A 27,891-nucleotide genomic window follows, 5' to 3' on the forward strand; every position below is an offset into this window, starting at 1 on the left:
CACGTAGACACCATTATTTCTTCCACCATCCTGAATTCCCCTACTCAATCATACTTTGTTTGATATTGCGGCGTAGATTATCTTTAATGGTGTTGTTTACGTTCTGGCCTAGGTCATTTTTAATGGTGTTTTAACCATGCCATCTTTATCTTTAACTCCCTTCCTAACTAAACGGGTGCAAGGATTCCCATAATGAGAACATTCCACCGATGAACAGTTAACGTTTAGGAGCATGTATGCTTTCAATGATTAGGGTTGTTATATAATATGTCCCATACACACAAATAAATTCCCACATTTGTCAATGTTCTCTACATTTTAAAGACCACACTTACTTGATTCATCTAGAAAATGACCAGCAAATGAATTGATGATGTTCGGATATAAATGTTTTATTTTTGCCTATTCAAGATTCAAAGGTTTTATTTTCATATGCACAAAGCTACAGTGTAGAAATGGCAATGCAATTCTTCTGACCTGACCTCCTCCAACAATGCAACATATATTATAACATACCAAAATAAAAAGTAGTGCAAAAAGTCAATAGAATATGGGATATGTACAAGAACAGAATATTAAATTAAGACAGAATTAAATACGGTTTATTGCGGTGATAACGATTTACAGTATATCAATTAGTAGATTGCAAGATGACAAACAGGAATGTTTATTGGGGCACTTATCAGAGCTCAGGTGTTTAGCAGTCTTATGGCCTGTGGGATAAAACTGTCCCTGACTCTGGTGGTTTTGTTTCCTCCAGATGAAGCGTAAGAGATTTGGCGCGGGCAACATCCTCCAGTACTTATCAAAGAAAGACCCACTGGTGAAGAGCCAGGAGGAGGAGGAGGAAGAGGAGAAGGAGGAGGTGGTACCTGATAATACTTCAATATCTCCTAAAACGGTGGAGGTCGATCATGAAATCGATCGACCACTTGTCATTGTGGATGAAATGGAGATAAGTTCTGCAGAGGAGAGGAAAGAAGAAGTCATCTTAATCTCTGATAATGATGAGGAGGAAACCCATCCAATAGAGACGCTGGAGGTGAAGTGGTTTCAGTACATACCCGTGGAGGATATCGCCACTCCTGCAGGGTAAGACGCCCTTAAAGGTGGAAAAGTACCTATTTTACTTAAGTCAAAGTAGCAGTACCATTATGTAGACAAATGTCAAAGTCCTGCATTCAAACATGTAATTAAGTCAAAGTACAAAAGCACCAGCATCAAAAGGAACAGTACTCATTATGCAGAGTGGCCCATTTCAGAATAATATTTATTATAATTACAAATATAAGCCTTAATGCATTACTTTGTTTATCTCTCTGATGTAGCAGCTGGTAAAGTATGAGCACATTTTGAACATTAAAGGGGCATGCTCATTTTCAGGTCCATATGTGTGTGTTGTGCCTCTCCTGTGACATGTTGACGTGCTTTAATGTTCAAAAAGGTCTTCATTCACTTATAATAATACACACATGTTTCATTTGTTGATTACACTTTGTATTATTAATCTGAATCACACAGACAGAAGGAAACTCAGGAAGAGGATGAACCTGTTCTGATAGAAGAGGTAAGTGTGTGTGTGTGTGTGTGTGTGTGTGTGTGTTTCCTCCGATCTGAAGATGTGTGTGTGTGTGTGTGTGTGTGTGTGTGTGTGTGTGTGTGTGTGTGTGTGTGTGTGTGTGTGTGTGTGTGTGTGTGTGTGTGTGTGTGTGTGTGTGTGTGTGTGTGTGTGTGTGTGTGTGTGTGTGTGTGTGTGTGTGTGTGTGTGTGTGTGTGTGTGTGTGTGTGTGTGTGTGTGTGTGTGTGTGTGTGTGTGTGTGTGTGTGTGTGTGTGTGTGTGTGTGTGTGTGTGTGTGTTTTCAGGTGACTGGTGAGGTGACGTCGCAAAAAGCGTCCTCTCCTCCGGCGAAGAGCTGCGACCCCTCAGAGAGAGGGTAAAGATTGAGCATTTCTTCAAATCTTTAATCTTATTATTATTATTTCAACCAATAGTTTGCCGTCGAATAACTTCAGCCTACTTTCAGCTACAGAAACCATTTCAAATATCAAAATGTTCAGCCTTTTCAGGACATGGTGGGAAACTTGCAACCTTTTCAAAATATTTTGTACTTTTAGAAATATTCAGCTTTTTAATCTCTTTTTTTAACATGTAACTCAATGGGAGGAACCTTCAAATCCTCTTTTAGCTACACCTTGCGCCAAATGCTACTCCTTTCACAAACTTTCAGCTAGAGACTTCATTCCACCTTTAAAATGATCACAAGACATTCAGCTCTACAACTTGTCCTTCAGATTTTTCATATCTTTTACACTTTTTGAGATATTTAACTTAGTTTGGAGCTTGGCAAAGAGGCGTTCTTCAGATTTTAACTAATGCTGTCAAAATTATCGCGTCAACGGCGGTAATTAATTTTTTGAATGAATTGCGTTAAAATATTTAACGCATTTAACGCGTGCAGAATGGCCCGCCCCATACATCCCACCAGTGGCAGCGCTGGGGTATGGCTGGGGTAGGCTACACCCATACCAAGAAATGGCTTAGCCCCACCATGAAAAATGATGTTAAAGTAAGCAAAATAAAGTCTGCCAACTCGCGCGGAGTAAATTGCACAGACAGCAGTTAGTAAGATTGATTTCAGTAGCCACTTGTCTGGAAATACCGAAGACCAGAAACGGTTTTGAAAACTTTTGTCACGTAGTGATCGTCTTCTCAATAGAACATCTTTGATAAAGTCTTCTGGCCAAACAGAATCAAGATAACGGCGTGGTGTTGTTGCAGGAAGTCCCGGCGGAGAATACTTTTGCTGTAGTACAGGGGTGCACTAACTGGTACGCAGGTTATGTGCGTAATCTGAAATGCGTACCGTCACGTGTCACAAAGCGCATTTGCATACCGACGTACTTGTGAAGCTTTTCCAGAAGGCGGTTAGATCACCGGACGACAGAGTCGGTCTCCGTGTGCACAGACAGGGCTGCTGTTGACGTCGGTCTGTACAACGGAATTGTGCCAAAACTACGCCAACCGGCTGCGGAGGGAGAATCCCCCCTTCACTGGAGAACTGCGCTAAAACAGCTGATCACAACGTTCACACTCTGTGGTCACGAAGTATTCCACTAGCCCCCCCCTCTGTCGACTTTCCTGAAGTACTCCCCCGTTGATAGAAATCAACACGTAATGAATTAAGACCCCACGGTTTGATGAGGTGTGTGGGCTGTCTTTCATTTTGACATGCAGAAAAATGTTATAATAAACATACATACTGTATGTTAAATGGATATATCCGCCTTCTTTCATTTATCTTTCCATTCCCACGACAATATACATAAAGAAATGGCATATTTTGGACATAGTTCGAATGGTGATTAATCATGATTAATTAATTTTTAAGCTGCGATTAATCTGATTAAAAATTGTAATCGTTTTACAGCACTAATTTTAACATGAGTGTGTATTGCGCAGCTCGTTAGGGCTAGAGTGCCTGATGTCACAGCTAGAGTGGAGGACAGCTTGAAATTCATTTTTTTTTTTTAACATAAAAAAACGTAGGAAAACCAAAAGCACACTTCAGATGCTCAGAGTTCTTGAGATGCTTCACGCGTTGAAATTTCACCGATATCTGCTACTTAAATTCAGCTATTTCAGGACATTGAGGCTATACATTTGGTTGTTTATACCGTTTAAAACATTATCTTTTAAATATTAAGCTTCTTCACTGTTTCCTACTCTTCCAGTTTAACATTTCACTTTCAAGTTTTCAACAAAGTCATTGCAATGCATTTGAGCTGTAACAACTAAAAGCAGCTACCATCCAGCTAATGAAATATTCAGCTTTTTCTGCATTTTCAGCAACAAATGTACACCGTTTACAGCATTCACACGCATTTTCAGCAGGAAATGCATTTTCTAGTAATACATACATGTTTCATTTGTTGATTACACTTTGTATTATTAATCTGAATCACACAGACGGAAGGAAACTCAGGAAGAGGATGAACCTGTTCTGATGGAAGAGGTAAGTGTGTGTGTGTTTCCTCTCCGATCTGAAGACGTATCTCCCGTATCTCAGTGACTAATGGTGTGTGTGATTTCAGGTGACTGGTGAGGTGATGTCGCAAAAAGCGTCCTCTCCTCCGGTGAAGAGCTGCGACCCCTCAGAGAGAGGGTAAAGATTGAGCATTTCTTCAAATCTTTAATCGTATTATTATTTCAACCAATAGTTTGCCGTCGAATAACTTCAGCCTACTTTCAGCTACAGAAACCATTTCAAATATCAAAATGTTCAGCCTTTTCAGGACATGATGGGAAACTTGCAACCTTTTCAAAATATTTTGTACTTTTGGAAATATTCAGCTTTTTATTCTCTTTTTTTAACATGTAACTCAATGGGAGGAACCTTCAAATCCTCTTTTAGCTACACCTTGCGCCAAATGCTACTCCTTCCACATACTTTCAGCTAGAGACTTCATTCCAACTTTAAAATGATCACAAGACATTCAGCTATAAAACTTGCCCTTCAGATTTTTCATATCTTTTACACTTTTTGAGATATTTAACTTAGTTTGGAGCTTGGCTAAGAGTTTTTCTTCAGATTTTAACATGAGTGTGTATTGCGCAGCTCGTTAAGGCTAGAGTGCCTGATGTCACAGCTAGAGTGGAGGACAGCTTGAAATTCATATTTTTTTTTTAACATAAAAAACGTAGGAAAACCTCTCCTAGAAAGTACACAAAAAGCACACTTCAGATGCTCAGAGTTCTTGAGATGCTTCACGTGTTGAAATTTCACCGATATCTGCTACTTAAATTCAGCTATTTCAGGACATTGAGGCTATACATTTGGTTGTTTATACCGTTTAAAACATTATCTTTTAAATATTAAGCTTCTTCACTGTTTCCTACTCTTCCAGTTTAACATTTCACTTTCAAGTTTTCAACAAAGTCATGGCAATGCATTTGAGCTGTAACAACTAAAAGCAGCTACCATCCAGCTAATGAAATATTCAGCTTTTTCTGCATTTTCAGCAACAAATGTACACCGTTTACAGCATTCACACGCATTTTCAGCAGGAAATGCATTTTCTAGTAATACATACATGTTTCATTTGTTGATTACACTTTGTATTATTAATCTGAATCACACAGACGGAAGGAAACTCAGGAAGAGGATGAACCTGTTCTGATGGAAGAGGTAAGTGTGTGTGTGTTTCCTCTCCGATCTGAAGACGTATCTCCCGTATCTCAGTGACTAATGGTGTGTGTGATTTCAGGTGACTGGTGAGGTGATGTCGCAAAAAGCGTCCTCTCCTCTGGCGAAGAGCTGCGACCCCTCAGAGAGAGGGTAAAGATTGAGCATTTCATTCGTGCGAATGCTGTGCAACAGTTTTTCTACACCTCACACTCCCTAAAACCACACACCCCTTCAAACGAAAAGCCCTATAGATATAATGCTACTTGAACCTATACTACGTGCATCTGATATGTAATTCCTTCAGCCTACTTTCTGCTACAGAAACCATTCAACTATTGAAGGTCCCATGTCATGGCCATTTCTACTGATCATAATTCCATTGTTGAGGTCGACTACACAAATAGTACACTTGTCTCATAAAACATACATGTTTCATTTGATGATAACATTTAGTTTTATTAATCTGAATCTGCAAAATAACTAGTGACTAAAGTATAAAACAAATGTAGTGGAGTCACAATTATTGTCCTCTGAATTGTACTGGACTAATATAATTAAGTAGAAATGTTATTACCTCAAAATACAACTTAAGTACAATTCTTTAAATAAATGTATAACATATCTTGGAGAACCATTTCTAGAAGAAGTTGATGGAAATGTGACGTCTTTTACCTCTCACACAGACTAAAGGAAACGCAGGAAGAGGAGGAACCTGCTCTGACAGAGGAGGTGTGTGTGTGTGTGTGTGTGTGTGTGTGTGTGTGTGTGTGTGTGTGTGTGTGTGTGTGTGTGTGTGTGTGTGTGTGTGTGTGTGTGTGTGTGTGTGTGTGTGTGTGTGTGTGTGTGTGTGTGTGTGTGTGTGTGTGTTTCTCTTCTGCTTAGCGTTTTTTAATTTGTTTTACTTATTTTATGGTTAGTGAGCTGAGCTTGTGATTTTTGTATTTAATGTCTTTCTTTCTCTGTACAGCACTGTGGCCCCTCAGCGAAAAGAGTGACCTTTAACCCCAACGTGCAGGAGCGCCCTCTGAACCCCGCCAGCGAGCCGGTGACGCTGAAGGAGGCGGCGGACATCGTGGTCCGGTACCTCAACCCGTTTTACTCTAAGGGGAAGTTTGCCACCAAGGTAAGAGGGAGAGATAAACCCACAACAGCTCATCTCACTACCAGCCTCATAGTTTAATTTACCCAGACTGCACTCTGTTTGGCTTTTTCAATAACTCTAAATATTTAAAATTCTCATTCCATTTGATATAAAACTGCTTTGCATATCATAATGTATAAAGTAGCCTGTTATATTTTTTGGAGTTTTGTCTAGAGCAGGGGTTCCCAAACTTTGCCAGGCCAAGGACCCCCATATACAGTGGTGTAGTGGAGATTTTTTTACTGGGGGGACGCTATTTTAAATTAGGTCATCCCAAACAAGTGCGCACGCGCGCAGTGCACTCACAAAACGGGCAGACAGGTCCACAGAAACTACCGGTATGCTTAGTCCTACTTTACTTACTGTACTGCAAAAAGCAGACGGCGCTGTGCTCAACAGACACACACAGACTCAAAACCATGGACACACTGGCACATACGTTACATAAACAATGTATAGGCCTAAATTGCATAAACTACAGTATTGCAACTAAGCAGACAGCGCTGCTTTTCTCTCTCTCTATCTCCACTTTCAAAATCTATTTAAAACTCATAACAAACAAACAAAATTCCCAAAGTTGTCCTGAAATTAACTTATTAAATAAACAAAACGAAAAATATATATAGCCTACTAATGCAAACATTGAATCTGGACTGGAAATTATTCTGATTAGGCCTAGCCTACATTGCAAATAAGCAGACAGCGCTGCTTTTTTCACACACACACACACACACACACACACACACACACACACACACACACACACACACACACACACACACACACACACACACACACACACACACACACACACACACACACACACACACACACACACACACACACACCTTGCGTTTTGAAGACTGATACATCAGATATGGATGAACAAACTTTGCAGCCCAGTTTCCCAGCTTTGCAGTCTATCCACGGGTATGTCTCTTGTTTCCTCCGCCACATCTCCTCCGTCCATACCTCTGGGAAAGGTGAGCTTGAGCTAGCCAGGGGAACGTTGCTAGCGCAGCTAACGTGCACGTTAGCTAGCATTATCCACGTCTTTAGGCGGCTCTTCTGATGATGTACTGTAGTACTAGTAGCAGCTTCACTTGTAGCTTCGGTGCTGCTAGACTCTTTCTTCTTGTGAATTATATTCTTTTTAGAAAAGAAGTCAAGTAAAAAATGTTTGCCTGCCATTATAGAGCTTTTTCGTTAGCGTTCTTGAGGGAAAGAGCTGCCGCAAAATCGGCGGGCGGTAAACTGGCCGTGGGTGTGTCACTGACACACCCCCAGCTCGCCGCGGGGTCACGAGCCTGATGACTAATCATAATTCTTTAAGGAAATCGTTTTTATTATTTTTTATTAATTACTGTGAAATGTATTATGTTTTTGTCATTATTACAACAAATACACACTTGCAACTGATAAGACTGGCAATGATTTTATATTTATTAGACTATTACAAAAAAGATCATGCTCCAAATAAGTGGGGGTACCCCCGCGTCCAACGCCCACTACACCACTGCCCATATAGCATTATCCTCTGGCGGGGACCCCCCTGTTGCAATTTTTTTTTTTTTAATGATGAGTACATTATGATGGAAAATATGACATTAATCATACAGCTTAATACATTTTCTTAATATATATTTGTATTAATAATTAATAATCAGTTATTCTTCTAAAAAATGTTGTTTGTATTACCCAGGGGGCAAAACCCAATTTTTTGGGAAATCAGACATGGAATGTTGTAAAAGGTTGTCCACTAGAAATGATATCTAGGACCTTCAAGGATCACAACCTGGGTGGACAACCCGGACAAACCCAACTAGCTACTGGAAAGCTACAGTGAGGGTCCAAACAATGCAACCCATATATGAAAAAAAGTCAAACATTCTGTCTGGATCAGATGCCATCATTCTCTTTCTGATTGAATATCTCTGAGACAGTTCATGGTAAAGACACACTGAGCCAACCTAAGAGCAGAACATAAGCTTTCAGGTGATGCCTTGGTTAAGCCTGTTCTCAATAAGGCCACTAGATGGCGCTGTGCCTTTTTTGTCTCCGAAGCAAAATCCATTTCAAGCAATGCACTTGTGGTCCTCTGGATTGTTTGCTGTTTTCAAAATGGGTAATAATTATAATAATACATTTGATTTATATAGCGCTTTTCCTGGTGCTCAAAGCGCTTAACAAGCAAGTAAAGAAGAAAAATAACATCAAAAGTAAAAAGTGCTAAGCTAGGTGGAATAAGGGTGAGGGGTTAGTGGATTAGGAGTTGAAGGCAAGAGTGAAAAGGTGAGTTTTGAGGGATTGTTTGAGTGATGTGAGAGTGTTGGCAGATTGGAGTAAATATACTTAAAAGATTATTTCTATATAACATATTGAAGGGTTTACATTAATACACAGAAGGTTTACTGCCGATGCTAATTTGATGTTTACAGATTTTCCAGCAAGTGAGCGGATTTTAAGATAGCTAGCTAGCCAGCACTGTTACTGTAAACTACAATTCTTTAATAATCTGTAAATCAGTTTTACAGTGTTAACATTTAACAACCTATTAATGTAGATTTTTGCAGGTCTGGTGCATTCTCTAGACTGAATTATAAGATGAACCACCACAATATTATAATGTACAATTTCAATTTTATTCTTCATTTCACTTGTTTGTTTGTTCTTGTTTGTGTTTGCTCGCTTGCATGCCCTGCATAGCTATAAGAAATACTTAAGTTGTTGGTCAAAACACTTTCCATCTGATGAAGGCAAATGCCTTCCCAGATGGAAAAAAGTAGAAAACATTACATTCAGTTATAACTGCCAAAACAAACATTATTTACACTATTATGGCCCCTGTTAAAAATGTTTGTAATGTTAACTACTGTAAGTTGGTCGAACGAATGCCTCCTCATCCGGAAGCTGACCGAGCAGACCCGAGCCAGCAGTCGAGAGGAGCCGAGCGCATCTGCGAAGCACACAAAATGGCGACGTCAGAGTTCCCGTTGGCCGACAAATCTAAATCTCTTCGGTCAAAATGTCCGGTCAAAATAATTTCCCTTTAGAGCAATACCGCTTCAGTTGCGCCACTTATGTGACAGACAAGAAGAGTATGTGACAGACAAGAATAGTCAACTCTAATGTCTAACACTTAATGTGGAGAAAGAGATGTCCTGTATGGGTTGATTGTGCGTTGATCTGTTGGTAATGCCTCGGGGTTCCGGTGGGCATGTAAACAAATGCATAATGCTGCGCTATACTTTGTGGCCTCACCCAGTTGCATAGCGACACTTATTGTTTAGGTGTCTTCTAATAAGCAGGTAGTCATATCATTAGCTAGAACTAGCTGGATCTGATCGATATGGACATAAACGCGAGTGAAGTCTAATCTGACGGGAGAGAGAGATCAGCTGCTGCTGACGAGTCGACACGCAGCTCTGCATAACCACATGCAGCGGTGAGCGGACAAAACACACACTTCAGGTTAGAATATCACACGTAGCTATTTTAATGACCTCTCAAACTACCTAATCTAGTTAAAGATATGTTTAGTTTCACTGTCGGGTCACTCGTTACTGATCCGCGAGCTGCATGATACTGGCATAATAGATTGCCCGATCGGGCAACCAGCAGGTGAGGCTTCATTGCCCGAGCTAAATACTAGATGGCCCCGGGCCATCGGGCAGTCCATAATGTCGAGCCCTGCTGACTACTACCAAACCATGCATGCTCTCCGGATCCTCAGTGGGGCCAAGTGGCGCTTGTACTGGCAAGCATTTGAGGCATGTGCAGCAGACAGAGAAACACAACACTGGCAGTCACAAGTAGAACATGTTGTGACGATGTTGTTTGAGAAAGACACCACTGCTACTGAGAAGTTAGAGATTATCCAGATGTCACGTCCACAGATATCAATCCTACAAGAACAGATGTTACTTTTCCAGGAATCTCTGAATGAGCACCCAACTGCAGTTTTCTGGTCACTCTTTCTGGAGATGTCAGACATTCTCCACAGGTTCATCTACTACCAGCGGGAAGGTAACTGGGCACGACATTTCTGTGAATCGGCACGAATGCTACCTTACCTCGCTGCAGCAGGACACTACAAATATATGTATTTGGCTGAGATGAAGAAACTGCCAGAGACAGCCGCAGAGGCACATGAAGCACTGACGGCAGGTGCATTTGTTGGAAGGAGAGCAGATGGAAACCACAATGGTGTCTCTCATGACATGCTTCTGGAGCAGACATATAATGCAGATGCCAAGGAGGCAAGTGGTCTGGATGGCATTACACTCAATCGTGCTGCCAGGATGAAGTGGGTCTACAAAAACCACTCACTGCAGCTATCTCTGCAGAGCTCAAGTCTTTGCTGCACCTCCATTCCTCCAGCCCCCACCATGAATCTGGTTGGAGTCGTGTCAACAGGGATGCAGAGATGGTAGTCAAGGTCATGGCAGCAGTAGAGACCAACCCATTCACTACAGCCACACCATCACTGATCAATATATCTACTGTTGAGTGTGCAGATGCCACAGTCAAGGACAACCTGACAAGTGTGAAAGCAGATGGTTTGAAGGCATTGTCAGAGTCACTGTCCAGTGACCAGAAGAAGACAAGTGTTGTAAAGCTAAACACCTTCCACACAAAACAGGATGAAACCAAATAAGTCTGGCGGGAAAACCTCTTCACCTGGCAAGAGCAATGAAGCCACTGCCCTTCTGCGCATAACCAAGATCATTGCCAGTGGTGGAGAACTCAACATTGTTGACTTCATAGGCAACCATGAGTGCAGTGACCTTCCCCCATCCCTCTTCCAGGAAGATGGCAGGATGAGAACAGGGACCAAGGCAAGCCTTGTGAAAAGAAGAGAAGACCAAAGTAAGCAGCATCCCTGATCTGCCTCAAGACAGCAGTAGTCGTAGATGCCATGTCCGCCATACAACACTGGTCTTTCCACACAGGTGAAGGATTTGGAGTGATCGATCGCTGAGCGATACAGGCACCTGCTGCTGAATGATGTGCCTCCTGGCACTGACATCATACACTTCTGTTGTGACAGATACAGTACAACCAGCTGAGCAGGAACAGAGATATGCCAGATCCAAACCAGCGAAAGTGTATGAAGTCAGTGAGCAGTACACGGCTCGGGATCCACAGAAGTTTGTTGCAGTGTCTGCTAACAAAGCAAACCTGCTGAGCTTCCTTTGTGAGAAGTGTGTGAGGATGAACAACTTGAACCTGGCCTTGGCCCCACTCAGCTCTACCTGGGTGGTGGATTCATGGAAGAGACGAAGAGTGTGGTGCTCACAGCATGGTCTGTTATGGGTGTTCCTGCTCTTGAATCAACACAGCAGGAGGCTGACACCAGGGTCTTCCTCCACACTCTACAGCAGGGGTGGGGAACCTTTTTCCTCTCAAGGGCCATTTCAATGTTTACAATATCCTCAGAGGGCCGTACAAATTATGGACCAATGCTTAAAAAAACTAAAATCACAGCCCATTCATTTCATTCTGTGCAAAGAAAAAGCAACCTCTTAATCCAGATATCTCACCATGACTCGCGTATGCATGCACGTGCAGGGTGTGGCGTGACCATCTAAACAGAAATATATGGACACAAGATGTGTGTAAATGTATTTAGTTTCCTATCCATGTGAACATGATTTAAGTGGTGGGGGGGGACCTAACCTCCTCTAGGGGGAGGAGCTTTACTACTACATACATACTGTAGCTTTCCAGTAGCTAGTTGACCGGATTGTGATCCTTGAAGGTCCTAGATATCATTTCTGGTGGACAACCTTTTACAACATTCCATGTCTGTAAAATGACTTTGCCCCCTAGGTATATGTATTTATCTTTTGTTTGTCATTCATCACATTTGTGTCTTCTGTTATAAACATTCTTAACACAATATTAAACAGTAATATCAACAGTAAACATATCTTTAAAGTGATTTCTGTCTTTATAATATTATATCATTTTGAACAGTAATATTAACAATTAACATATATTTCTATTTTTGAAAGCTACTTATGCCTTAATAATATTATATATAATATTCAACAGTAATATTAACTATAAACATATTTATATTCATATATAAAAACATCAATATTTGCTACTTCCGTGCTCTCATCCAGCTGCAGAGCGAAATATTCCCTAGCTCTCACTTGCTCCAAAAGCTGAGCAGATGCTCAGTTTCACTCTCAGTAGCGGCAGCTCGATTCTGATTGGCTTGAAGGGCGGTCGTGTGATTTAAAAAAATATATATATTAATAAATAAAAAATATTAAAAGAGTGGCATCAAAGGACATATAGATTGATAGATATGCAGTTATTAATAACATCTAAACAAAAATAAATAAATTCCCCTTTCCCTCAAACTTTGTGTGACCCCCCTGGCACCCCCCGGGGGGTTGGGGCCCCCACTTTGAAAAACACTGGTATTCTAACTTATTCTATGTATTTGTGTTATCTAAATTATTTAGATACCTTATATATTTACTGTAGATATGTCTATATTTACTGTTAATGTTTTTGTATTTATTGTTTTTCTTTCTATATTTAACAATTGTTTAATAACTTTTATTTTATTTTTGTTTAATGCCTTGTTTTTATTATTCAATTTTCAATGTATTTTATGAAATGTTCTATTTCATGTTGAATTTCTTGTCTATATTATAATTTGTATTCTATTTGTAATAGTTCTACACGGCTTCGTTGACATGCTGCCGTCACAAAAGAAAGTCCCAATTTGGAATCAATGAAGTCGATCTTATCTAATAGTTTCACGTATCCTCAGCTGTTGTTGTCTTTGGTTGCAGGAGCTGTTTAAGTCGTTTGCACGCTTTTTATCTCACCTCCTCACAGAGGGGAGCAGTAAAGGGAAAGACGAAGGTAAGCAGGGGATGAATCATCTAAAAGTTGTGCTCTGCTGCATGCGGTCGCCTCCTCTCAAACTTCTCTCTGTGTCTGCAGTTAAAGCCGAAGCCCAAACTCTCATCAAGAAGTTCTTCATCAAAGTGCAGCACTGTACGAGCGAGGCGGACTGGACGCACCTGAGGCAGCTGCATGATGGGAAGAGGAAATGAAATGTTTTTGAAGGGTCAAGCCCTTCCTCTTTTTCAGTGCCTGAGCTTCTCTCCTCCCAGCGAACTCAGTCGGATCCTGAATGCCTGCAGAAAGAAAGTTGAATGAACTGCTTAGTCGGGTTTATGCCGATAATGAAGCGCTAACGTGACTGGAGAGCAGTGTTGTACTGTGTGTGCACAGATATTAATTTAGTTTATGCTTCCGCCTGAGAAGTGTGACCACTGCACATGTCTTGTGTGCAAAATATGTTATAATTAATGTTCTATAGGCAGCCATTGACCTTTGTTTGTTTAACCACGATGACACTTCTACGTTACTGCACTCAAGTCCATTATATCGCAACACATGTGTTATGTCTCTGCAAGTTCATACGTACCTGAAATGGATTCAAACCAAAGGGCTTTTACAAATGGAATGTAGCCAAAGAAACACCTTGTGGATATTGCAAATGCATACTTGGAAGTCATTTGGTACAAAACGTACAATCACACTGGATTTCTGGTTGTTTTTTTATTTGAAAAATAGCAGATTGTTCTGAGTTGGGGGGACTAATATTATTGCACTTGCATTGTGAATGGACATGCTGTCCCGCTGAACTGTCCCGCTGTGTGTTTATTTTCTTGATTCAAAGACAAACCAAAAGTTGTTTTAAATGTGGTTGTGTCTCAACAAAAGTGAGAGGATTCTTTTGGGCATTTTCATTGTAATGATATTGTTTTCGATAAGGGAAATGTTCCTTGCTTATAGTGCCCGTCTGTATGTCAGGCTGTGAGAGGCCAGAGTTTCTGTCTCCACAGTCAGGAAGAGGACAGGAAGCAGTGATGGACAGAGGCCTGGCTGTGCAGTGAGCAGTCAGTCTGTGCTCCTAGCCTCCTACCTGTTTATAATAAACTGTATGTTGAACAGGACTAACCTCAGCGTGACACCCTGACTGAGTCTTTATTTCCAACACCAATGTCTTCAATTGGACAATTCAAGTTATTGGAGGGCTGGGGGAGGAGGAGAGGTCCGTGCCGGGACGCTGTTAAATAGACTATGTCGTCAGCCCTTGTGGTGCTGCCTTCAGGTGCCTCTTGGTACTTAGGACGTTGCTTTTGGACAATGAAAGAGAAGGATTGTTAATGGTGAAACGACTGAATAAATGTAATGAGTGACAAAGGATGGCCAGTATTAAGCTAGGAAAAAAACATGCTCCTAGATAACCATCTAAAAGTGTTTATAATGAAGTTATAATTAAATAAAAAATAATTTTCTTTCCACAAAGTCAATTATTGAAATTGCCACAGAGACAGTCCCACCAGGTGAAACAAGCTTTTGAGAGACTAGGAATAATATTACTTTTATTTTTAATTTTATACTGACTTTCTTTGTATTGTACTGATGTACAGTTAACTTGATAGCATTACAATGTATAGGATGTTATAATACTATTATATTAAATAAATATGTTGGATATATCATAGTAATAATGACAATAATAATGATCATAGTTATTACTTAATTTGTATAGCACGTGTTTAAACAAGGGCAAAACGTTAATTTATATAAAATACATGAGAATAAAACAAAAAAATAGTAACATAAGGTTACACTGTTTTGTTTTTTTAAATAGAAGACAATTAAAATAATTCCGGTCAAAAGGAGTGGCAAAACCGAACCAAAGAATAAAAACAACAAAACGAGTTTATATTTGAAGCAATGGTTCGATTATTTGGGAGCTCAAGATTGAAATATAAAGTCAATAAACCACACCTATAATTAGTCACTATGTAGTCACACCTTAGTCAAATATGTGTACGCTGAACAACTTCCAAAAAGGCAGCGATGGTGTTGTGCCCACATCCGAGGCAGCATTTCCGACAGCACTTGAACGCAGCAGCAGCTTCAGCCACTGAGCTGCCAACCTGCGTCTCACATCACAGTCGCACACACACTGAGGAGACAGAAGAAACACTGTGAGGACACAGTGTGTGTATCCACCAGCTGGTGCACACACACATTTTTACATCATGTATGAACAGCTACATTACGTGTTTTTTATTTAATATCTGCAGACGGTTCAAGGAGCAGGTGCGCTGCTGGGATTTTGAGTCTTCATTTGTCTTGAAGGCTTTCACTGCGCCGCTGTTGTTTGTTGTCACTTCCGGGCGAGTCTGAATTAGCAGATCATCACATCGCCGGTGAAGAAGAGGAGGAAGAAGAAGTTGATGAACATCGATGCTCCGTGCAGGCAGGATGGAGGAGTTTGTGACGGAGGAAGAGGAGCCGTGGTACGACCAGAGGGACCTGGAGCAAGGTGAGCATCTCTCCCATCACTCCCCCTTTATCAGGCTCCGGTGGGGGGATGTCACAATGCACAGTCACCGGCTGTCTTTTGGGATCTTTTTTTTATTTTTTACTTTTCATTTTACAATTTTACTAGCGACGATCCCTTTTAAGTTGGTCTTTTAATTTGGATTACTATTATTTATTTCGTTATTATTATTATTATGTACATTATACATTTGCCATATCTTCACTGTAGCTATACTGTGCTATGACAATACAGCCATTGAATCTGTATGCGTCCCACAGAGGGGACATTTGCATTGTTACAGAAAAAGTAAAGGGGCAACATAGGAATAAATAGGCATGCATAACATATTACAGATCTAAATTACAAATACTACTTTCAAAAAGTACCTATCCAGACAATAATAAGTACAGTAACAGTATTTTAAAAGTAGTAGAAGTAGTGATAGCAGCCAGATAACAGTAGTGAACAATCAAGTTTATATTGCACAGTTATTACAGATTGTAGTAACTAAGAGATGTAAAAATGATAAAGTGTGGGGGGGGGGGGGGGTTGCATCTACTGTGAAATACATTTCATGCGCCAATGCACGCACTGTGAAAACTGTAAAGCAGAGTGTCTGTCTGTCTCTGCGTCTCTCTGCTCTCCACCTCTGCCAATTACTATGATCTTGTCAGCGATGTTTCCCAGAATAGTCCTGCTGGCTGAGTGATGCTGTCTCTGTTTCATCTCCATTCTTGCAGGGTCCCATCTCAAATCCCACTCCTGTCCTCCTAGTTTTGCCTTTTTTTTTATCCATCTAACATTTAGTATTCACTATGCTGGGTTCTAAGACAAAGAGGGATGTCATGATCTGGCATTATTTATGGGAAAATACAGAAAAAACTCAGCAATGATTTGTTTGTGACACTCACCTATTTCAATGTCTACCCAGTGAAAGCATTATTTAAAGGACATAATAATACAATAATTACTATGTGTTCACGGACTTGTTTCACTATGTTCTGATGGTGTGTAACATACTAGTAATTCCACATTTGTAGCAATGTAACACCTGGTCTATTTTCTGTAAAGTTTATCTTGGAGCTTTGTCACAGTCCTGCTGCAGTCATGCTGCGACCTTAAATGCCACCGAAAGATAATGCAATCCATCAGGAGTGTTTGCCTGATGCAGTGCTATCACCCCCCTCAGTAATGACTTAACCGGATGCACTTTCATCAGCAGTGCATCTCCCCAGTGTGTGTGTCCTGCTGCATCGACCCCTCCCCTGATTACCTGCTGACCCAGAGAACTAAAGCAGCTTTATGTCTCATCATCGTAGTCCGAGAGAGAAGAGACGCAGTTGGGTTTTGCCGCTGTGTGTGCCTCATCTCAGCCCCGCAGCTCGAAGCCATTAAGCCCCCCCCCCCCCCCCCCGGCTGATCTGATTAGGGAGCCCCAGACTAGACCTCCTTAGATCAGAGATTTCAGCTTCAGGGTCAAATTGGAGGCTTCGGCCTAACGTCATCCTGCATGAGCTCACCATCAGGCAGGATGTTTGCCCCAGAAATGCTGCTGTTATGCAACTGCTCGCCTGCCAGCTCTGAGATTTGATGACCTCTGCGTTCATTTTGATGTGGCAAACATATGAAGAGAGTCTGTGCAGATGGCGGACGGGTGATGTCATGTTTGTCTCGGCTGAGGAGCATGTGATCCAACGTGAGGACAGTCAGGGATGGAGGCCACGTAGGGATGCAGCTAGAGATTATCTTCATTATTGATTATTCTCGGGATTAATCGTTTGGTCTGAATGTCAGAAATGAGTGAAAGATCCATAGTAGTTTCTCAAAGTCAATGGGAGGCCTTTTTAATATCTTGTTTTGTCGTTAAAAAAACCCAAAGGTATTTAGTTTATTGTAAAATACAATTGTGAAAATCAGGAAATCTCCATATTTAGGGGCTGAAAACCGAATTTTTTGCTATTTTTGCAACAAAAACCACCAAAATAATCAATTATAAAAACAGGAGACGATTTTTCTGTCAACCGACTATTCAATTATCCCATCACCTCTAATGTCTCTGCACAAATCGATTGAATGTCTTTTTTTTTGTAATTGCAGACTCATTTGAAATTAAAAGACCAAACAATCACAAAAATGGCGGCTGATTATTTTATGACTATAAATTAGTCGACCAATCGGTGCAGCTCTAGCTTTCTTCATCATGTGACAGCCTTTTGTTTCTTTAGCTGTCTGGTGTTATTTCCTCAGCTCAGCCTCCTCTCAGCTGTGCGCACGATTCTGACATTACATAACTAAGACTTGGCACGTGTCGGCCCTCAGAGGCAGAAACAGTGCAGTGACTGAGCTGAACCCGGGGGGTGATGCTGTGCTCTCTCCTCACACACACTCTCCTCTCACACACTCTCCTCTCATTATCACTCTGCAGCTCAGACCAGTGTTTTGTTATAAAGACTGCGTTTTTTGAAACAGGAAGTCACAGCCTGTCCCTGTCTCCCTCGACAGCACTGGAGACAAATCTATCATCATTGGCTGTGAGCTAATGATGCTTGTTAAGTATGTTGTATAAAACATTTACACGTGCATACAGTAGCAGTACAATCTAATCTCTCCCTGTCATTGCTCACGCCCAGGCTTCTGAAGGTTACTTTAAAAAATGTATTGCGTTACTAGTTTCCTGATATATAGGCCTAATGATTCTAAAGTATATTATCGGCTAGGCCTATATCATAATAAGGTTTACAAATTAAAAGCACTACACAGTATTTTTGTCTAAAGTGTTTTTGGGAGTGTTCCTTTCCTGTAGCGTTTTATTGCATGAATTTTCTACTGCAACACTCCGCACACACATACACAGTGTGACAGTTACAATGAAGGCTCGATAATCAGCTCACAGCATATAGGTGTAAGCAGGAGTAAAGTGCTATTTTTATAGGTGGTGTGTGGACCTTACATAGGGGGGTCCGGGGGCAAGCTCCCCCGGGAAGATTTATTTTTAAATATTGAAGTTAAAAGCATCAATCTGGTGCACTTGAGAGCAAAATTAAGAGATCTATGGATACCTCTCTCAACACCCATTTGAAACAGAACTGTAAACAGATTTACTTTTTCTTTATGGATATTTTACAAATCACCCTTTTAAACTTTATTCTTGTTTTACTGTCATATAGTATTTTATAGCTGTTTTTCATTTATTCTCTTATTTTTTTATAACTATAATGATCATATAAACGTGTGCCTCGGAAATAATTGTTTACATTAATGGTAACCCACTGAGATAACACTGAGAGAGTCCTTTAGTTCCCTGAGTCTCTCAGTCTGACAGGAGAGGACTCTCCTCCACTTTGTTGTTGAAAAAACTCTATCCTTTAGCGTAGCTCGCTAGCACCAGAAGCTAACAACAACCACCACCGGTCTCTCTCTCTCTCTCTCTCTCTCTCTCTCTCTCTCTCTCTCTCTCTCTCTCTCTCTCTCTCTCTCTCTCTCTCTCTCTCTCTCTCTCTCTCTCTCTCTCTCTCTCACACACACACACAAAATGGCTCGTTCCACACACACAGACGTAATAGTACTGTACTGCATCATATTATTTTCGAATCAATAATTTTTCAAAATATGATTATTTTTTTTTTAATCCTTTTTTTTTGTTATAACAATTTTTCCTCCTGGTCTCTCACGCCCCCCCTGGCATGCCTCTGCGCCCCCCACTTTGAGAACCACTGTGCTAGACTAACGGAGCGTCCACACTACAGCTTCAAAAAAAGCTTGGAGCTGGGCGTGTCTGAAGCTTGGGGATTTTATTCGAGCAACGCGACCAACAACCAATCGCATGAATCTCCCGCCCCCGACATACAATGCAAAAAACCCCGGGGATTTTATGCGAGCAATATATATATAAACTCCCCAAACAGGCGAAAACCTACCAGTTTCCCCCACTGTCTCTGCCACCTCCCTCCATGACTGGTTGTTCCGGTTTGTATCCCGATAGGTGAAGAGGGTCTGGTCATACAAAACCGGGTGATTTGCTACGGCGATAATTAGTTTCTCCTCCATCTTTTTTTGAAATATAGAAATGAACGGCGCGATATCTCTCCCAGTTTAGACGCAGTTTGATTGGCTAGGGCTTGAGCTGTCAGATTTTCAGAAATGGGATTTGATTGGCTGTCGCTGGCTACTCCGGCGGAGACGGACCGCTATGCTACCCACAATTCAGTTCGGCGAAAAAGCGAGGCAACGTGACGTCACCCCATTCAAAGTGAATGGGCAGATTGAAGCTGTCGACGCTGTAGTGTGGACGAGCTGTTACGGGTCAGGACATCTCTTAGAGGTGGACCAATCACAACAGAGCCGACCAGCTAGCCAATCAGAGCAGACTGGGCTGCAACAAACCTGGAATCATGTATTTGAGACTTTTTTTTGCTTTTTCTTGTTGTACCGAACCCGTACCGAACCGTGACCCCCAAACAGAGGTACGAACCGAACAGTGACTTCTGTGAACCGTTACACCCCTAATATCCAGTAATGGTGTCAATGGCTGTCTCTGTGTCCTCCCGTCTCTCCACTCCTCCACTGCTGTGTTGTTCTGCAGAGCCAGCAGGATTCTCCTCCTCCTCCTCCTCATTCCAGCTAGGCTTCTTCTCATCAGACAAGATGAATAATGTATGCTGCAAGCTGTGTTGTAAAAATAACAGCGACTGTTAGGCTGGCGTCTGCTGTGTTTCAGTGAGCAGATGAGAACAGGATCATTATGATGTGCCATCGTTTTGTTTTAATATGGTGCTTGGATGATTATAACGTAAGGCTTGTTGTGTCTTAATTAATGATGGAAGTGTGTTAGTAGAAAAAAAAGCTTTCATGTCAGCATCTCGAGAGAAAAAAGACTGAACATCCGGGTTTGGAACACTTAAGGGATTTAATCAAAAACAGGATGTTATGTTTGATATTTTAAAGTAATTTCCGAAATGAGGTAGCCTGTTCGTGTAGGGTGGAAATTAGGGATGCACTATATTGTTTTTTTGAAACCGATACCGATAACTTCCTGCTTCTCATGACCGATACCGATAACCGATAATAATATAATATATATATATTAAATGTACCTGTAGTTTTTGCACACCTGGTGGTAAAAAAAAGACTAAGTGAGCAAATGACATGAGCATTACTACTATGAACAAAACAAAGCCAAGAACAGTTTTGACTCTTCAAAGTCACCATATTTATTTTCCCAAATAAAGTTCTTGCCTTTTTCAAAAGCCTCGTCGATAGGTAAAAGCCCCGGTGCCTTTGCAGCTGGCTTTGGATTCGCTGCTAAGGCGTCTTCGTACGCTTTTAACACACCATCGTAACGATGGCGATGTTTCAGGTGACTGATCAGGTTGGAAGTATTATAGCTTGTTGCCTTTTTCCCTCCTCGTGGAACTTCTGCATTGCATAATACAAATAGCAAGCGAACTATCTAACTCTGAAACTTTGAAATAGTCCCATACTACCGACGACATGTTTGTTTACTGTCCTGGCTTCACGGCCGCACGCCATTTACGTCACAGCCAGGCATGAGTTAGGGAGCGCTGGATTTGTGAAAAACTCCCCTCTTCCTAAATCACTAATACCACAGTATTTTTTCTTTTCTTTTACCCAAAAAATATATTGTATATTATCGGGGCTATTAATACTTTTATCGGGTTTATCGGGATGACGTCATAATTCCTAACATCGGACCAATAATTATCGTGCACCACTAGTGGAAATGCTTAATGTTGGTGAATGGGCAATAATTCAAGTACTGGGTGGGGTAGGTAACTTTGGAGAAACCAGCTCGAGTGCGCTAGAATTTGAAAATACACAGCCGGAACAAATCTGCCACTTCCTTACAGAGCCCCTCATCCAACACACACGAACGCGCACATGACCAATGAGGCACGAGATAAATGTGTGCACAGATGGAAGGCTGACAAGTTGGATTTTTTCCACTTCAGATATGCATTGCTATCGGGATGTTACGGAGCCCCCAAGGGGACATGGAGAAGAAAAAAAAAAAAAATTGGAAACAAATAAAGATCTCGCAAAACCCCTTTGCGAGATCTCGCAATACTTTTCATTTAGTACTTCCTGGTCAGTTCGGCTGCTGCGAGATCTCGCAAAACATATATATATATTTTTCAAATAATTTCTTTCTTCTCCATGTCCACTAGGGGGCTCCGTAGGATGTTAAGAGCATTCCATGGAATATAACAAAAAGTGTATCTCGAGCCGTTTTCTCAAACTTACCTACCCCACCTTTAAGTAAATTATGTAGCTAGTAGTTCTTTGCTTGTGTACTTCTATGTTATGCTACTTTATTCTTCAACTTCACTACATAGGCCTACAGGGACATAATGCATTTTGACTCCACTACATTTATCTGACAGCTTTAGTTACATTACAGATTAATACTTGTTTGAGAAAGAGGCTAAACATATCCAATATATTACAATAAGATAAGAAAGAAAATCTGTCTACAACAGTAAAATGCTACCAAGTGCAACAATATAAAAAATCTATAATTTTCATACCATATTATTCAGATATAGCAAATGGAGGCCATTTCGCTCTAGAATGGGTACTTTTACTTTTGATTTTTTAGTGACATTGTGAATGCACAACCCTTAATCTCCATGGAGTATTGTGACATTAATATATTTGTACTTTTACTTAATTAAATCATTTGAATACTTATTTCACAGCTTTTGAATGAGCACCTCAGCGGCATTGAGTGCTTCTCTTGAAATCCCTCCTTGGTTAAAGAAAAAGTGTTTTCCAGTGAACTCAGATGCTCCTCTCTCACCCCTTCCTCCTGTTTGTGTCTGTTTTTCTCTCCCGCCTCTTGTCAGACCTGCACTTGGCAGCCGAGCTCGGTAAAACCCTCCTGGAACGCAACAAGGAGCTGGAGGACGCCCTGCAGCAGATGTACATCAACAACGATGATCAAGTGCAGGAGATAGAGGTGAGTGTGTCCTGCATGTTGTTACTCTGGGAGTGTGTTGCAGATACTTAGTGAGAAGCAGGGATAACTTAAAAGAAAACGATAAATCAAGGAGCACCAGGAGCGTTTGTTCTGTGAACATGGAAGATTGATGACCGATTCTGTGGCCTCATCAAAGACTCGACTCGTTATTAGTCAGAAGCCTGGCTGAGGATGAGTGTACTCATGTAGACATGACTGTGGAAGCTGAAGAATGTCATTTATGCCTCTAAAAATAAAAAATGTCATAGTATAGTATGTCGTAGTAAATGTCATGATTATGTCATAGTATATTGTGAGAAAATCATTAAAATCCATAGATAATAAATGGATAATACTTCACAGTATGGTATTTCACAATACATATCATTAAAAAGTCATGCCACAACAAATATTAAAAAGTAGTAGTATAGAATATCACATAAATGTCATAACAATGTCATAGAATATTCTTAAAAGAGACTGCCATTAAGCAGTATTTAAACTTCACTGGTCACTAGTTGGTCATGTGTTACAGCTGACTCAAGATGTGGACATATTTTAAAGTTCGAATTTGAGTAGATTTTTGTTGAATTACTAAAGATGAATTTAGTAATGAATCTGTTACTTTTGACCTTGCCTCCTTGCAGTACCTGTCGAAGCAGCTGGAAACGCTGCGGGAGATGAACGAGCAGCACGCCAAGGTGTACGAACAGCTGGATGTGACGGCCAGAGAGCTGGAGATCACCAACGAGAAGCTGGTGCTGGAGAGCAAGACCTCGCATCAGAAAATAGACAGGTGAAAACACACAGTATACAAAAACATGTTCGTAACAAGAGCCATGTCACATATCACCCTCGTCATCATCACATCACAGGCTTTTAAAGGGACGTTTTGAAGCCAAACAAGCATGAACCAACTGAAGGCTTGGACATTAATATTAAAGCTGGGCAATATGGAGTATAACAAATATCTCAATGTGTTTTACAAATACCTCAATATCAATAGTGCCAAGAAGGGCTCATTATGGGTGCTTTCATAAAGTATGAGATCTTTGATAATCACATAGTTTGGAGAAAATTACTGAATTAAAAAAAGTAATGTTATGTCATCACTTCACTGTAATGCATCCTATAAACCAGGAAAAGGTCATACATGTGGCACACAATAATTTATCAAATGTATATATTTGGTCTCATATCAGGATATCATTGATATATTGCTAATTGAAAATACATCATAATACGTTGTAGTAAACACTGCTCCATGTTTGCTGAAGGAACACCAAGTGTGTGTTTACAGGCCTCCTCTACTAGAGCAACTAAAGAGGATTTACATTTTTGCTATCCTTAGCAACTTCATAATCATAATCTGGGATGGAAGTTCTTTACAAATTACATTAGTGGTCTCAATGCTAAAGACTTCAATGGCTGCCTCTGTTCTCTCTGAACGAGCTCCTTCACAACTCACTGCAGCTTTAGGAGAACGGTATGCTCAGAAAGAGAGAATTAAGTCACCTCGATTATGACAAGCACTAAACAAACATGTGTGTGTTTGCAGGTTGACGGGCACCATGGAGATGCTGCACGGTCAGGTGGAGAACCTGACCACTCGGGTGGAGGAGCTGCGGACCCTGGAGGAGCTGAGGGGCCGCAGAGAGAAGAAGGAGCGCCGCAAGACTGTGCACTCCTTCCCCTGCCTCAAGGAACTCTGCACTGCACCAAGGTCACTTACTGCACTGGGTTTCTTCTCTGTCGGACAGTATGCATCAACGAAAAGGCCCTACACTTTATTCAAACAGATGTTTTACAAGTGTGTTGCAAATACTTGCTGCAAGAAACACAGATAAACAGATTATTCAGCAGGAAAGCCGGTGGTTTGAGCAAAGTCACTCAATGATGGGATGATTTACTCACAAGACAATTACAGTTTATTATACAGTCATGTGACACAATCGTAACATATTTACTTGAAATGTGACTCTAAAATGTGACACTCCATCAAATAAAAAAGTAACATTATATTCATTTTCAGTAACTGACTGCAGAGTGTCAGTAACGGTTGTTTCTGACTTTTGGAATTGAGATGATTTGATGCACTTAAGGTCTCCTATCGTGCTAAATGCACTTTATGTCTTTCATACACAAATGTGTCCCCGGCATGTCAGGAAACTTACAAAGTGTCAGAAAACAAAACCCTCTCTTTTCCTCCGTACCCACATCTCCAAAAACCGATCAGATCCAGATTTGCTGCCGATATGACGTCATATTGGAAATGTGGGCTGGCTTTACACCCACGGCCCGATCAGAAACAATGGCCGACGTAATACGGTCTGTGTTTACATTAGCAAGCATCGCTAGCACTCAGAGCTAACCTGTACTGGAGAGAGAAGGTGTCAAAAAGCAGGACATGCAAAAAGGAACTCCCCTTGTGGTAAACCCGCAAGAGAAGAAGCATTTGAGCTCCATACTGTTTCAGAAGAAGAAACAGGACACATTTTGTTTTAAAAGTTATGCGAACACCCATTAGTATGCGATTGTTTAATTTGGGTTCACGTGGTCTTTAAATAATTCTTAACAACTAGAACAAATGTATGATTGTGACCTTGTGGAGTATTATTGTTAAAACGTCAACACTTGTTCTCAGGTATGAAGATGGTTTCCTGCTGGCCAACCCGGGCAGTGTGGACCTGGCGGAGAGCCGGCCGCTGGACGAGGAGAACGAGAGACTCAGAGACATCGTGTCCTCCCTACGCTCAGCTGTCTCTGCAGAGCGGTCCCAGCGGGAGGGCACGGAGCGGGAGTGTGCCTCCGTGCTGCAGGAGTTCGAGCGTCTGGAGCAGCGCCTCCTGGGAGCGGAGGGCTGCCAGCTGAGGGTCCAGGAGCTGGAGGCGGAGCTGCAGGAGATGCAGCAGCTCCGGAAGTCCAGGGTGTGTCTGATTGGAGGGATGGAGGACAGCCTGGAGACGCTGCTCAGCAACGGCCCTGAGACAGACACCCCGGAGGAGGGCGGGGGAGAGGCAGGGGGCTCGGGGCAGCAGGGGGGCCCGGTGAGGAAGAGCTGCAGCGACACGGCTCTGAACGCCATCTCCGCCCGGGACGCTTCGGGCAGGAGGCAGGGCAGCTACGCCACACATGCTAACGGCGTGCGGAAACGCGGCATGTCCATCCTGCGCGAGGTGGACGAGCAGTACCACGCGCTGCTGGAGAAGTACGAGGAGCTGCTGGGGAAGTGCCGGCGCCACGAGGAGAGCCTGTGCCACGCGGGGGTGCAGACCTCCAGGCCCGTGTCCAGAGACCCCTCCATGAAGGACTACAGCATGGTGAGCGCCGGGCCGTCCACATCAGGGGCTGTCGCCGCCGCCATGCCCACGCTGCCTCAAACCCCCTCCACCCCGGAGGCCCTGGAGGGGATCAGCCGGCAGGTGGAGCAGGTGGACAAACGCCTCAGCCAGAACACCCCCGAGTACAAGGCGCTGTTCAAAGAGATCTTCAACCGCCTGCAGAAGACCAAGAGTGACCTGAACTCCAAGAGCAAAAAGGGTCACAAATGAGATGGAAGCTGTGACTCCTGTTGTCAGGACTTCTCGTCTTACGGTTGACCACCAGTGACTTAAAGGGTGACGCCTGCACTCATTGGTCGGGTAATGCTTACTGTTCGGGTGAATGGCTGATTTAACTGAAACTGCCAAATGTCTCTCCATGAAGGAAGATCGTTGATGAAATGCCTTTTTCTCAGTGACCTTAACTGAAGAATAATCAGGAGATTAGCGAGTGATGTAGTTTGTGATTGAGATGTGTTGATGCAGGAATTATTTAACTTCTATTTTTTATTTATGGAAACCAATTAAGCCAAATAATATAAAAAGAGAAACAAGCCGGCTTTGAAACTACTTACAGTATTTAAAGCATGCACCTGTCTAATAAACACTAAGTGCTTAATAAGTCTTTTAAAGCAGGAGGAAACAAACCACGCGCTACTGATCAGCTCGAGGTCGCATAAAGGCGCAACAGTGTGATACTTTAGTGCGTTTGAATTTGTTGGTTCAAATCCTTCAGCTGCCAAAGTGTACTGTGTGTGCATACGTGTTACATTCGTTTACTTTCATGGTTTAGTTCAACTTATCTGGTGAATGAGATGAGATGCCTCTGGTGTGTTTACAGCATGCATTACGAACAGCAGGGATTCGTTTGACATAACATTATCAGTTCTACGCCATACTACTACATTGCCATTTAAAATGTTTTCTGTTGATTAAAATAAGAAACGTATCGTCCATTGTCTTTTTTCTGTTAAAGACGCTCTATTGTGTTTCTGCCTTTCCTGTAGTGTGTTATAGGTTTGTGTGCGCCTCCATTGGACTCTTGTTTACTTCTGTAATATAGTGACATCACTATGTAACACTATTGGCTAGCGCTCCAAGACATATGATAGGCCAAGGGTCGGGACATCTCTTAAGTGGTTGACCAATCACAACAGAGCCGGCCAGAGTTTTGAACATTAAAGGTCCCATCATATGCGTTTCTGGTTATTACCCGTCCCCTTGTGTGTTATGTAGCTTGTTCTGCATGTAAACGGTCCGATCCGATCACGTGATCGGGGATCGGAGCCGATCACGTGATTTTCAAAAGATCGGGAGAAAAAAAAATCGGGGATCGGGAAAAAAAAATATATAGGGACTATATATATTTTTTTATAAAATATTTTTATTATTTTATTTAATGTTACAAAACAAAAATGACCATGTTCACGTCTTAAAGTCATCCTGAGGCCTTAGTTTTGGTTTAAAATTACACATCATGTATGTGTTGCTTTCTTTGGGCTTGTTTTCAGACCTGGTTGCTTATTTCTCTGAATTCTGGCAACAGAGTGGGCGCAGTGTCTAATAGTAGCAGTAAGCTAACGAGAGGCTACGTTCAGCTGGTGACTCGGGAGTCGGGACAGAGAAAATATCAGGAGTTTGGAAGTATTATAAAATTGAAAGCGAAGGCAGTGTAACAGCCGGATGCAATGATTGCAAGGCGGAGGTTCCGAGTGGTGGAAAGAACAGAGCTACGTTCAACACGACCAATCTAATACGCTACCTGAGAAACAAACACCAACAACAACACGACGAGTACACAGCGGCCACTCAGGTAACGGTACTGAAACAAACGACACTTTTAAAAGGAAAGAGAAACTGCCCCAGAACAGTGGCCAAAGAAATAACAG

The 27,891-nt window shown here is 41.7% G+C and overlaps 2 protein-coding genes across 2 annotated transcripts in view; both read left to right on the plus strand.

Moving 5' to 3' along the window:
* The window catches only part of recql5 (RecQ helicase-like 5), a 41,716-nt gene extending 27,102 nt beyond the window's left edge, over positions 1–14,614 (plus strand). Inside the window, exons 15-25 of the mRNA XM_034089436.2 lie at positions 761–1,092; positions 1,522–1,567; positions 1,864–1,934; positions 3,968–4,013; positions 4,093–4,163; positions 5,141–5,186; positions 5,266–5,336; positions 5,870–5,915; positions 6,154–6,309; positions 13,143–13,215; positions 13,297–14,614. Coding sequence (XP_033945327.1) covers positions 761–1,092; positions 1,522–1,567; positions 1,864–1,934; positions 3,968–4,013; positions 4,093–4,163; positions 5,141–5,186; positions 5,266–5,336; positions 5,870–5,915; positions 6,154–6,309; positions 13,143–13,215; positions 13,297–13,409 — 1,071 coding nt within the window. The 3' untranslated portion in view covers positions 13,410–14,614. The remainder of the gene's footprint in view (positions 1–760; positions 1,093–1,521; positions 1,568–1,863; positions 1,935–3,967; positions 4,014–4,092; positions 4,164–5,140; positions 5,187–5,265; positions 5,337–5,869; positions 5,916–6,153; positions 6,310–13,142; positions 13,216–13,296) is intronic.
* Positions 14,615–15,319: 705 nt separating this feature from the next.
* cdr2l (cerebellar degeneration-related protein 2-like) lies at positions 15,320–26,956 on the plus strand. The gene is made up of 5 exons (XM_034088911.2): positions 15,320–15,706; positions 22,570–22,682; positions 23,330–23,478; positions 24,241–24,405; positions 25,327–26,956. The coding sequence occupies exons 1-5, from the start codon at positions 15,628–15,630 to the stop codon at positions 26,231–26,233; spliced, it is 1,413 nt and encodes a 470-aa protein (XP_033944802.1). The 5' UTR covers positions 15,320–15,627; the 3' UTR covers positions 26,234–26,956.
* Positions 26,957–27,891: the final 935 nt, after the last annotated feature.

This window comes from Pseudochaenichthys georgianus, chromosome 8 (genome assembly GCF_902827115.2).
Source record: "Pseudochaenichthys georgianus chromosome 8, fPseGeo1.2, whole genome shotgun sequence".
NCBI lineage: Eukaryota > Metazoa > Chordata > Actinopteri > Perciformes > Channichthyidae > Pseudochaenichthys > Pseudochaenichthys georgianus.

Coding starts and splice junctions, on each gene's coding strand:
- cdr2l (XM_034088911.2), top strand. CDS start 15,628: ATGCTCCGTGCAGGCAGGATGGAGGAGTTTGTGACGGAGGAAGAGGAG. Junction 15,707..22,569: donor CCAGAGGGACCTGGAGCAAG/GTGAGCATCTCT, acceptor GCCTCTTGTCAG/ACCTGCACTTGGCAGCCGAG. Junction 24,406..25,326: donor GAACTCTGCACTGCACCAAG/GTCACTTACTGC, acceptor ACTTGTTCTCAG/GTATGAAGATGGTTTCCTGC.